At 42.7% G+C, this 12641-nt stretch overlaps 1 protein-coding gene across 1 annotated transcript in view; it reads right to left on the reverse strand.

Annotated features, from left to right (window-relative positions):
- Hacd2 (3-hydroxyacyl-CoA dehydratase 2) overlaps positions 1-11719 on the reverse strand; it is a 93944-nt gene extending 82225 nt beyond the window's left edge. Inside the window, exons 1-2 of the mRNA XM_028752281.1 lie at positions 11518-11719; positions 8344-8461 (exon numbers count right to left, since the gene is read on the reverse strand). Of these exons, the coding sequence (XP_028608114.1) occupies positions 8344-8461; positions 11518-11672 (273 nt within the window). The 5' untranslated portion in view covers positions 11673-11719. The remainder of the gene's footprint in view (positions 1-8343; positions 8462-11517) is intronic.
- Between the last annotated feature and the right edge of the window lie 922 nt (positions 11720-12641).

The following is a 12641-nucleotide window of genomic DNA, read 5'->3' on the forward strand; positions in this document are numbered from 1 at the left end:
CCTCCCTCCATGTCTGTTCCTCTTTTGATAGTTACTACTCAACCAAGACTGGTCTCAAACTCCCAGCCTTCCAGCCTCAACTCGAACCATCTAGTCTTGGCCAGCCTTTCTTTTCTGTTTCCTACCTACCTACCTTTCTGTGGTGCTGAAAGCTGAACTCAAGGCCTCACATATACTATGCAAGAATAGTTATTTATGCTATTTGTCTGTCATCGGGTCAGCTTTTTGTAATTCTCCTGTCATGCTTTCTGTTTTTGTTTTAAGGTTTATTTATTTTTACTTTCTGTGTATGAATGTTTTGCATCCATGTCTACCATGTACATGCCTGGAGTCCAGAGACGACAGCAGAGGTAACAGATCACCTGGAGCTGGAATTAAAACAGTTGGGAGGTAGGTGGGCTGTGGGTGCTGGGACTGAACCTGGGTCCTCGGGAAAAGCATCAAAGCCATCTTTGCGGCCCCTGCATTGTCATTTTCCATGTCTGTAGATCTGTGCAGCAAATACAGATCAGTTACGAGTCCCTGACCCCACGCCCTCAAGCTGAGGCGTCAAGACTGAATTCATGAACTGTCTAAGCTGTCTTTTTATTTATAAACTGTTGTAATCCTATTTCCCTCACCCATCCTGTTCTCTATTGCATGCTACTACATAGATTGTACTGGGTCTTTCGAGATTCAGATAAGAGGTACATAAATGTATAATAAAGCACAGAAAGTAGAAGCAGACATCTCTTATTCAGCATCCCTGCACATCCCGCCCCCAAGGGCAGCACTGGCAATGGTCTGACACATGCCCTTAGAGACCTTCTCCAGCACCCACAGGCTTTGTTTTTATTCTACACATTTTCCTAATCTGAAAACACCTGCATACTTTACTATTAGCCCTGTTGTTCTAAACATATGAATTAAGAGGCTTCCAGAGTCTAAGTGATATGCCATTTACAGCATGTCACCCTCCCTCGGCTCATTCACCTTCCTTCCTTTCATTCTGTTCTGGCAGAATCTAAACTAGCTCATGAAATTCCAGGTGGGCAATCTGCAATCTACCTATCCTGGGCTGTGCAGATGCCACTAGTCATATGTGTCTATGAGAATAGAAATGAAATTTAAAATTTAGTTTCTCAGGCCTATCAGCCATGTCACAAGGGCTCCATAACCATGTGACTAGTGGCTATTGTACTGGACAGCACAGATCTGAGACATTATTAAGCAGAAAGCTCGAATACACAGAGCTGAAGACTTCGTTATTTATGTAACAGCTAAATGCACTTAGATTCTCTTCCCAAGTCCTATAGGTATTAGAATGCCTCCACCTGTAGACGATGTGTCTTCTCAGGAGGCTAATGTTCTCACCCAGCTCCAAGTGGACTTTGTTCCCTAGAAAAGTTAAGTCTAAGGTCCTTATTAGTTGCTTTTACTGTTTCACTTTCAAGTCTCTTTTTTTTCTAAGAATTGTGATCTTCGTTCTAAGTTTAAGGACTTAAAGAGAAATTTAGAAGGAGTAAGGGTTTTTTTTTTTCCTGGCAGGAAAACTCCTCTGTGGTTTGCCATAACCAGCCTTTTAGTTCAGAAATGTCTCTGTATGTTTTTTCTCCACAATTACCTTGAATTGTACATTCTAATCTTTCTATTTTTGGGGTAGTCTTATTATTCATTTAAAGGTTTTATGCTTGCTGTCAGTTCTGTGGACACACCAGTTCTGGCACTAATAGACTATGCCTCCCTATTCTAGTACCATGCACTGCCTAGCCAGTCCACCAGGACAGCACGTCTGTGTTGTGCCAGGCAGACTAGACCTAGTGATGTTCTTTTTACCTTTAAAATGTTGAACTCTACACAACCCTCAGTGGCTTCTGCTCTTAGTCTGCTTTACTTGATGCTCTGTGACTGGAAACAACTGCTCTCCTAAGCCTCTGGGGCTACAGCTTATGTCACTACAGTCTCTTTCCTGCCCTGAAGTCACTGTAAATATATTTAGGGGAGTTGTTGTTGTTGTTGTCTTTGCTTTTTAATTTTAGCACACTCTGTTCTAAAGTCATTAGCTTCCCCACTTCTTTGAGCACTGTATTATTTAACTTCTACTTGCTCAGTTGTCAAGCAATGACACCTGTGTGGGTGGGCTCCTATTTCCTACAGACTCCCTCTTCCTGTCAAATGTTGTGACACTTTACATCCAAGTGCGTTTCTCCCATCCTGTTCTCACACAGTTTCTGAAGCTGGTTTTTCTGGGTTCTGCTGTTCAACAAGTTTGTACTAGATGACTCCACATGACTGACTCTGCTAGCCTTTCCAAGCTCCTTTAGAGATCTGCTCTCTTAAAAGCAATCTTCAGAAGAAAGGGAGACTAACAAGTGCATGCAGATTGTTTCAAAAGTCCCTTAAGACATAAAACTGTTATTGTGTTATTTTCCCACAAAGAGGAAAAACTGGCCTCTTGTGAACTATCCCCAGGCCAGTTCAAAGAAGCAAACTGGCTGGTAATGTACCTGAAGCATAAACTCTATTAACAACGCCTTAGATGATAACATGAGAACAGTAGACAGACAAGGTTTGAGCCACAGGGCCAGAAACACTCAGGGGTATAAACTGGAAGCCTTCTTAAAGACACAGTAGTTAAGATTTTCCTCTGTCTTAAAAGGCATTCAAAACCATTTCCTATTTCACTAAGGATCTGAAGAGGAAGAGTGAGGCTTGAAGAGTCTGACTAGAATACAGAAGTAGGGCCGAGAATGTCCAAGTGGGATTTAAAGACGTGACAGGTCTTTCCGGTCCCTCACAGCACTCCAATACTAATTCTGCTTTTCAAACTCAGCTACAGATCAACTCTAGGAAAGGGAAAGAAGAGCGCCTACATGTTTTTCCTTATTGTAGACAACGGGGTTCTACAAAGTAGAAGGATCTGGAGGGGAATAGGAGGCAAAAAAGAGTTACTGTGGGACACTAGGACCAGGACAGAGGTAGATAAATGAGGTGCATACCAATCGACATGGCCTATACCAGCCAAACAGGTCTGAGCAAAGCAACCTCAACCTGTTGGAAACAAACACTGGGACACTGCCAACAAGCACTCCTATTTTAACCAAAAGCATTCAGCAATCTAGCTTTGCCTAGGAACCAGTTTAAACTGCCATTCTGGCCAGACCACCCATGCAGGCCTACAGTCCTCACCACTCATGAGGATGAGACAGAAGGGCCTCAAGTTCATGGCATGGCTGTGCTACAGAGGGGGTTAAAGGGCAACCTGGGCAACTTAACAAGGCACTGTCTCAAAATTAGCATTTTTTGTTTTGAAAACTGTAATATTCGTGTGTGGGAGCATGTGTGTTAAGGTCAGATGAGAACTCTGTGGAGTCAGTTCTCTCCCTCCATCATGTGTGTTCCAGGGAATGAGCTCAGGTCACCAAGCTTGTGCAGTAAATGTCTTTACCCACTAAGCCATCTTGCCTGTCCAATAAAAATGTTTTAAAGGGATGGCTAGGGATATAATCCAGTAGTACTGTGCTTATCTAGCATGCATGACACCCTAGGTTCAATCCCAGTCCAAAAACAAAACATGACTAAAAAACAAACAACAAAGCTGTCACAACTATAATTCCAACCTAGCATTTGTGTGTGTGGTACTAGGAACTGAACCTAGAACTATCACAAACTCTATATCCCAGGCTAATATTCAATCTCTGCTCTGTCAAGCTGGAGAAAGTCTACCGTGTCAGTGACTATCATGAATCCAAAGCCAAAATGAGAAAGAATGGACCACAGCACATTTTAGACAAGCAGCATCTTTAAAGCCAGATATAATTCACAGCACTACAAAATCCACCCCTTCTAAGTGTACAATTCGGTGTCTTTGATCACTGTAGTCACACAGTTGTACAATCACCACCACTAGTTACATTTCTGTCCCTTCAAAAGGACATCCTGTACCATTGACAGTCACTTCCACTAACTTTCCGCCTCTACAGAAGTGTGTCCTAGACACTTCAGGTCAAAGGACTCAATCATCTGTTGACAAGCTGTATCTGCTGTCCTTTCACACAGCATGTTTCACGGTTCACCCAGTGGGAGGCACCACCAATAACTCATTCACCAATGATTCTTTGTCTGGTATTGTCATACCACATTTTGTAATTTGTGAGTGGCATTTAAAAAGTATATGATGCTGCTTATGTTAACTAGCACAGAATGACCCAAGATTTGACCCAAGGTACATTATATTATTTGCACACTGATCTCTTGGCCTAAAATACTGATTATTAACATTTTACAATAGATCAATTTATAAATCATACTACAGTCAGATATGGTAGTGTATGTTTGTAGTCCCAGTGCTTTGAAAGGCTAAGGCAGAGGACTGCTTAAACCCAGCACAGGGAGACCAGCCTGGAAAATATGGAAAACCCTACACTTAAAAAATAAAATAAAGTAACATTATTATATATAATTATTAACAATGTTAACAGTATTAACCTGGGATGTAGAAGGCCCTGAGTTCAACCCCCAGTACCCCCTTCCACACAAAACAAGGCAGGTGTGTGTGAGTATATATATATTATATATTATACATTATATATTAATTATATATTATATATTAATTATATATTATATATAATAACATATGTTCATTCTATGGTGTGTCTTGTAAAAACTTTAGTGAAAGATACCTCATGGCTAGATCATCACTACAGCCTTGCTTCCTGTCTAGAGGTGACCATCTAGGATTACAACTGATCCGAGCTGGACCCACTAGCTCCTCACTAAGATACAGAACTAAGGCTCTGCTTCTAGCTAGCTGTTCTCATCTTGGCTCCAAGAGCTACATCAGGAGACTAATTGTTACACTCACCTGGCACTTGAAACAGGAAGCTAGTGAGCAGGGGAGAATGGTTCAGACGCCACACAGAGAATGGCAAATAAAAGTGTCAGAGAATGAACACCTGGGCTCACTAGGTTGTTTCAGCCCGAGTCTGGGCCATTCCTGCAGCCCAGCTACATTCCTGCCCTAGATTTTTATTTATAGACTATGCTAAGGACAACAGGTCCCTCTTGATGCTTAAGTGAGGAGGTTTCCCTGATCTCCAGCCAACAGCCCTCATACAATCACCTCCTCACCAAGACTGTAGGCTTCTTCTGTCTGTCTGGTTGGTTGGTTTGCTGTAGAGTACACCCTAGGCCTTGTGCATGCTAGGTGAGTGTACTTCCAGAGCCCTCTCAAGGCCTTAAGTTAGATCCTTTTTAGCAAGGGCTTAATTTCAGTATTAATTAATCAAACACTTAAATTACTATCTGTACAATAATTTTGGAATTTATTTATTTAAAAAAATACTCAACATGTTCTTGGATAAGTAGGTAGAATAAAGTTGAGGTTTCTGTCAATTTTACTAAAATCCCTGAGCTGACAACATAGCTCAGTGTTAACAGTATTAGCCTGGTATGTGCATGGCACCCCCTAAAAAAATAAACCAATATCACACACACCACCAACTCAATGTATCCATTCTGCAAAGATAAATAAATATATACACAAATAAATAAATAAATACATAAAAAGTTCTTCAAAAAGTAAGCTATTTTGAGTGTTGTTTCACTTTCATAATACATCACTACATGACCATTTGGGTTTGCCTAATAAATGTTTTTAAGTCTTTTATATATTCCTAAAAGGATCTGGAACTTCTTAGGATCATCTGACTTATATTTCCTTTTTAAACCTCTCCCCAAAGGTCCCACTAAAGGGCATCCAGTCAGCACACAGGTAGAGTAGTTAACTTATCTAGATTAATTTTCTCATCCTGTTAATTAATGCAGTCTAGTGTAATTAAGCAACATACACATCTAATGATTATGCCATGTTTGCTGGGTAGGTCATGAAGCCCTTCTTAAGTACACACAAGAAGTGCATCTCAGCAGGCTCCCCGTACAGCCTAGTTAAAGGCTTGGACCTCTGCAGCCTTCATCTTTTGCTTGTCTCTAGAACATCACTTCATTATATACAGTCATTCCCATTGTCTCTTTCTCTCTTAGGGAAGGGTGGGTTCAAAGATGTTTTCATTTTGGGGGCATAGTTTTTTCCTAAAACCAAATCCAGGATTTGTCAGGCAATAAGTTTCTACTGGAGATGGACAAAGAAAAAGAAAAAAATTAATTTATTTCTTAAATCCCTATACAAAATTCAACAGAGAAGAAGAACAGGCTAATCATCCAAGTCTAAGACTTGGCTCTAGAGTGAATTGTATTTCACTGTTTCATTTATTTACTTTCCCTAAGACACACTTAAATTTTAAAACTTGTATTTTTATATTATAAAATCTTCAAGGAAATCCCCTTATAAATCACTGAAGTACTCCAACAGTGAGCATCTCCCGTCTTTGTTTCTGATGGCCCTGATCTCAGGAGTGCCTCTCTGCAGCTGAGGGAACACTGTATGATGAGGTGACAAAGTGCTACTTAATTATTTCTCTCCCTTTCACAGAACCCCAAGGCTCTAAGCTTAAAGACAATGCACATTAGAATCTGCTGGTTTTCTTGGGCTCACACAGTTTGAGCAGAAGAACTAGAAACTGACTGTAGCTTAATTCTTTTCCAAATCAAAACGGTGGCTCAGGGATAAAAGACCAATCTGCTAAACTGGTAACTGCAGCCGGCTAGGAAGTGAGTGCTCAAGGAAATGAATGCCCAAGTGACCACAGCACCCAGACAGGCAGGCAGGCAGGCAGCCCTGACAGGCGCAAATGACCACAGCACCCAGACAGACAGGCAGGCAGGCAGCCCTGACAGGCGCAAGTGACCACAGCACCCAGACAGGCAGGCAGGCGGCCCTGACAGGTTCAAGTGACCACAGCACCCAGACAGACAGGCAGCCCCCGACAGGTGCAAGTGACCACAGCACCCAGACAGGCAAGCAAGCAGCCCCACAGGTGCAAGTCACCACAGCACACAGACAGGCAGGCAGGCAGCCCTGACAGGTGTAAGGCACAAGAGAGAGCTTGCTTTCTGCTTTTAAAAGTGAGGATGAGAATAACTTTCATGGAGGTAAGTTTTATTTTTTTCTTAAACACTGTTCCCTAGTTCGGGTTTTAAATTGCCATTGAGACACAAATGTCATGCTGGGTTTGCCCTAGAGAATGAAGAAATAAAACTGAGTATCATGTCCTCTGTACTACCCAAAGGATTTCATCACAACAAATACAGAGCTTTTGATTTTGCATGTCCTAATTGTCCTCAGCCACCCTTTCCACTACCAAAATCTATAGTCCAGAAAATGGGCATGTGCTCTACTGCTGAGCAAGTGTTGAATGCCACAAGCAAGAGTCTAAGTTGGCATAAAAAGGGCCAACCAGAGTCCTTCCTAGTGCTGCATCTGACACAGATGTTCTGAAAACCAAACTTCTTCCATCATGTAAAGACTATCTACACTAGGAGAGCCTAAGACTATCACACAGAGAGAAACAAAGTCAAACCATTGCTTCTCAACCCTGAGCTGTTCCTTCAGTTTTGTAAGTTAACCTTTTATCTTTTTAAAAAATTATTTTACTAACGTATTTTTATGAGTGCTTTTCCATGTGCATGCCAGGTGCCCTCTGGGGTCAAAAGAGGGCATCAGATCCTCTGGAGCTGGAGTTACTAACAGTTGTGCCCTGCCATGTGGGCACTGGGAATTGAACCCAGGTCTTCTGTAAGAGCAGAGAGGGCTCTTAACTGCTGGGCTATCTCTCCAGCCCATAGTTTTGTATTTTTATCAGCTTCAGAACAGAAGATCCCTTTATTCCTAAAATTGTCTGAGTTGGATTTCTATCCAATGTAACTCAAAAATCCAACTATACTTCTAACACAAACTACACTGATTCAGGAAAGAGGACCGAGGCAAGCACAGAACTACCAACCTCACGCGAATCTCTAGTATCCTTCAAACCCTTTGATAATGTGGATGGTCCTGGCAGGTTCTGCTCTATCTCCTGTCTATCACCAAGACACCATCTCCAACAAATATGCTCACTGTCCCTGTTATAGGGACCCTGAAAGTATCTGATCTTATCAACACTTTACCAGGGCACCCCTAGAATTTCTCAAAATCCTAACAGAAGTTTGCATCATTTGATTTCCTATAAACCTGGAGATAAAACATATTCCAAGCAATACATTAAATGGAATTTAAATTTATTTATTTATTTATTTATTTATTTATTTTTAGAATTTCAAAGACTATCAATTTTCTAAAACAAAATTTCCAAATTTAAAGCAAATCCAACAAGGATAAGGCTATTTCAATATATTTTATCATACTTAATAAGAGCATATTTTCTACTTTATAACATTTGAAATTAGTGACAAAAATATCAAACATACCTCCAGTAAGGCTCCTGTTTGGAAGAACTTCAAAGGCTTTTCTATTGAATAATAAAGACTATGGTAGCTCCCCTTAGCCAGGTATGCTCTCACCAGCCCAACTGCTATCACCAGCCACCTAATAAAAAAGGAAAGTACAATTAGGAGAGGAAAACAAGAGTATGTTGGACTCAGGACAACGAAGACATAGGAATAGCAGAGCTTGTTTAAAAAAGTAAAAAAGACCCTAGATTTACCAAGTGCTGTAGTGTGTTGTCCACATGGAGGGCATGGTCCCCAGAGTGACACTACTGGGAGGAGGAACCTTTAAGAGCTGAGACCTAGTGAGACATCTTTAAGTCATCAGGGACATGCCCTGAAAGAGACTGTGGGACCCCAGCCCTCTTCTTTCCTTCTCTCTTTTGTGGCATGGTCATGAGGTGGACAGTTCTGTTCCTGCTTTGTCACTGACCCAATGTAAGGAGACCCTTCAACTGCAGGATGGAATCTCCAAACTTTGCACCAAAACAAACTTTTCTTCTTTGCAAGTGGATTATTTCAAGTGTTGTATAAAAATGTTGGACACATCAACTGTCGTTCACAAAGGCCGCACTGTAGCATAATAAGTGTTACACTACCTACAATATCCTGTAAAATAAAAGTACCCAGTGGTACCTTGCTTGTCTGGAACTTGGCTCTCTATTAAACCTGTCTGCTGAGAACAAGACCAATGCAAAGGGAATAAGCTATTATGGTCTTTGTCAGGTCCCAGAAAGTCTAAGGGGAACAAGGGGCTCAATTTTAATTGATTTATGCTGTTAAAGGGTCTTTAATAATAATATTGAGACTGAAAAATATTTTAAACTATTTCTACAAGTGTCTCAGTGGGACATGTCCATATATCGATCTTTCTTATCTAAATTACATATGAAATAAGAATAAAAGTTGCCTTTGAAAAGGAATAGTTCTAAATTTCCCGAGACCAAGTGAGAAAGGAGATCAATAGGTGTACTGATTAGAAACCCATGAAACAAGAATCACTGGGGCATGCAGTTGCCAAAAATTACTATTAGGCCTTGTGGTTCCTGTTAAATTCTGTAAGGAAGCAAAGGAACCTGGTCACTAAGGCCCATCTTGGAAAGAGCAGATTTAACTAAATGTACACACTCAACTAGGCAGCAGTATATATGTTCTACGTCTACAAACTATCTAGAGGGACATTAAGTAAGGGTTTATAATAGAAGAGATAAATTCCTTACTGGTTTAACTGGCTAGCATGGGCAGTAACAAATTAATGCTCAAGTTTATTATTAGTTAATGCTTGATATAATGTCATCAAGTTTATAACAGATCAATGCTCAAGTTGATTAGAGCGTTAACTTCCCTCCTGGAAGGATTAAAATCCCAACTTCTCATCCTGGTTTAAGACCCCACTCCATGCCCTTATAACGTGTTCATCACTCAGAAAAGGAGGACCTTCCTCATCAGAGGACTCTGACATCCCTCCACAATACAATGCTTCTACCAACACCTCTGCTAGAACAGGAATTTCACATAGATGTGTATACAGAGACCCTAAATGTTCTCCTAAAAACAAGTAGTCTGGGAATATTTGTGTAAAAGACATGGTATCTGCAATAACTCTTCACTGACCTAAGTTTAGATCCGGGGACTCTGAGAACTTGTATGATCTTATGCAAGCCCATGTTCCACTCTTTTTCTTTTTTTCTCTTTGTTTTTTTTTCCTCTCTCTCTTTCTTTTTTTTTTTTTTTTTTTTTGAGACAGGATTTCTCTGTGTAGACAAGGCTGTCCTACTCTGTAGAGCAGGCTATCCTTTAACTCAGAGATCCACCATGGCCAGCCCGAGCCTATGTTTCAACACCTCCCCTTCACCTCCCATCTCTAATACTAACAATCAGCCTACCACCCTCCCAGCATACTTCTTCATTAAAAAGCAACATAATAACTTTATGCTTACAACATTTGTGTGAGGGGCTATTATTAGCATGTGCTAATACCAACATCTGTAGAATATACAAAATTAGCTGATTCAAGTAAGGTGATCTGGAACAAGTTTTCATTGTATGTATATGCACTCTGTGTATATTTTAAGTTTTGATCCCTGCCGATGTATTCCCTACTGTAAAAAACATTTAAGGCTGGATTTTCAATATACAGTTCTTTAAATATTTTGTGCATACTTTAAAGCTTTACCTTAAAAAACTGGGGGGAAAAAATGGCCACGGTGGTAGGGATATTGCTCAGTAGTAGAGTGCCTGCAAGTGTGAGGTCCAATCCCCAGGACCAGTAAGCAAACCTGAATGATGGGGAGTCAAGAGTGGTGGCACAGGCCCCTGATTCTAACAGTCCGAAGACTGAGGCAGGAGGATCACAAGTTCCAGGCAGACAGGACTACATAATGAGTTCCGGTCTTAAAAAACAAAACAAAACAAAAACAAATAAACAAAAAATAAAGAAAAAGAAAGAGAAAGGGGAAACAGAAGAGGACGGGAGAAACAGCAGGTAAGAAAGTTTTACGACTTAGAAATTTCCTAATAAATTATATTGTGAACCACCTCACCAAAACCACTGGATTGTGAAACTGGATTCACCTTGTCCAACTCTACCTAACTGGAAAAAAAAAAAAGTAGAGCCTAGAGAAAGAAGCAGGTTTCTTCAAAGTCACAGGGCAAGTTGTGTGAGAACTGGAACTAAAACCCTGCTATGAAGAGATAGGCTTGAAATGGAGTAGACACCGTTCCGAGGGTCGATTCCCTCCCTACCTCAACTTGCCCCAAGAAAGTCTACGCCCGGGTCTCGGACCGCTCCGACTCGGGCGGCTGGCTGAAAACTTCGATTGCGTTCCCACCGCCTCCCAGACCGACGCTCCCGCCGGGGTTTTGAAAACGACCGCCTAAATGAATGGTCTCCGCAGCCAGTCCGGCTTCCTCGCCGGGCTGGGGCAGTCGTGACCGGCCGCCCGGGGCTGGCCTCCGCGCCGCGCCGCCCCGCACCTGTGGCCCGCGCGCCCGCCCCACCGAGGGCCTGGCCAGGCAGCTCTGCGGCCAGCCTGCCCCGCGCTCGCCCGGGCTGTTGCCCGGGCTGCGGGTCCGACACCCGGCGCGCCGGCTGCACGGCGCCCCCGCCCGCCGCAGAGCTCGCTCCCCGCCTCCCCGGGGGAGCTCCAGCCTCACCCCGCCGTCATCACCACATTGTAGATGACCAGGTACGCCGTGGCCACAGGCCCGGGGCCCTTCTTCTTCCGCACGCCGCTGCTGTCGCCAGCCCCGGCTCGGCCACTGCCGCCCCCATTCCCCTTGGTCGCTGCAGTCGCCGCCGCTGCCGCCATGTCAAGCGCCCGCAGCCCGCTCTCCTCGCGCGTGCACCTCAGACCCGACTGGGTACTGCGAGGGGGCGGAGGAAGGGACGAGAGGGAGGCGGGGCCGGGCACGGGGCGGAGCCGGGACAGCGCCCACGGGGGCCGCCATCTTGGATGAGGGCAAAGACTCTCCAGGCGCTCCCGCCTAGCGGCTCTTCTGGGTAGCCGCCGCCATCTTGGATGGGGGTAATTTCTTCCCGACTTCCGGCACACAATCCGTGGTGACATCCAGCGCCATGTTTGATTAGGTTAATGTGAACCTGGGCCTTCCTTGCCAGGCTTGCTCTTAATGAATACTTTGTCTCTGATCATTTGGTATCTTATAACCATCTCTTCCTGCTAGATCCAAATGACATGTCCTAGTCCTTGGTAACCTTAGCCTCTCCCAGGTGCCATTATCTTTACCCCTGTACACAGTTGCCCAAGAAACTAGGGTGATTGAACTCAGTTAAACTTCGTGTCCTGTTAAGAGAGCAGAAGGAACCTTTTGCAACATATTATCTTTCTCTTCAAATTGTAGCCAACTCAGGGAACAAGGCTTCAACAGTTTCTTCCCTGTCTTGATTTTTTTTTTTTAACCTGTGGTATTGGACATTCCCAAGTCTTTGAGAATTAGCCAGTTTGTCTCCATTCGTAGGCCTGCTTTTTATGAAAGAGGATTAAGGTGATTCAGTGGTTAGTGGAGGACCAAGTGAGGCAGTAAAGAGTTGTTTATACCTACAGGTTATGGGCTAGGTGGAAGGAAAATACTCCTACTGAGTTAAAGCAGAAATAACTTCTGAAAGCTGCTTAAATCTGCTGACCCCACTCATTTTTTTAAGTAGTTTCTTCATAAAAGTACCTTGCAATCAGTGTTCATAAATATATTGGTATTTATGTAATGTAATAAAATATGTATTGATTCCAAGAAGTATTTATGGAGGAGCATGTACAAGGTTG

The sequence above is a fragment of the Grammomys surdaster genome, unplaced genomic scaffold (assembly GCF_004785775.1).
Source record: "Grammomys surdaster isolate TR1022 unplaced genomic scaffold, NIH_TR_1.0 125889, whole genome shotgun sequence".
NCBI lineage: Eukaryota > Metazoa > Chordata > Mammalia > Rodentia > Muridae > Grammomys > Grammomys surdaster.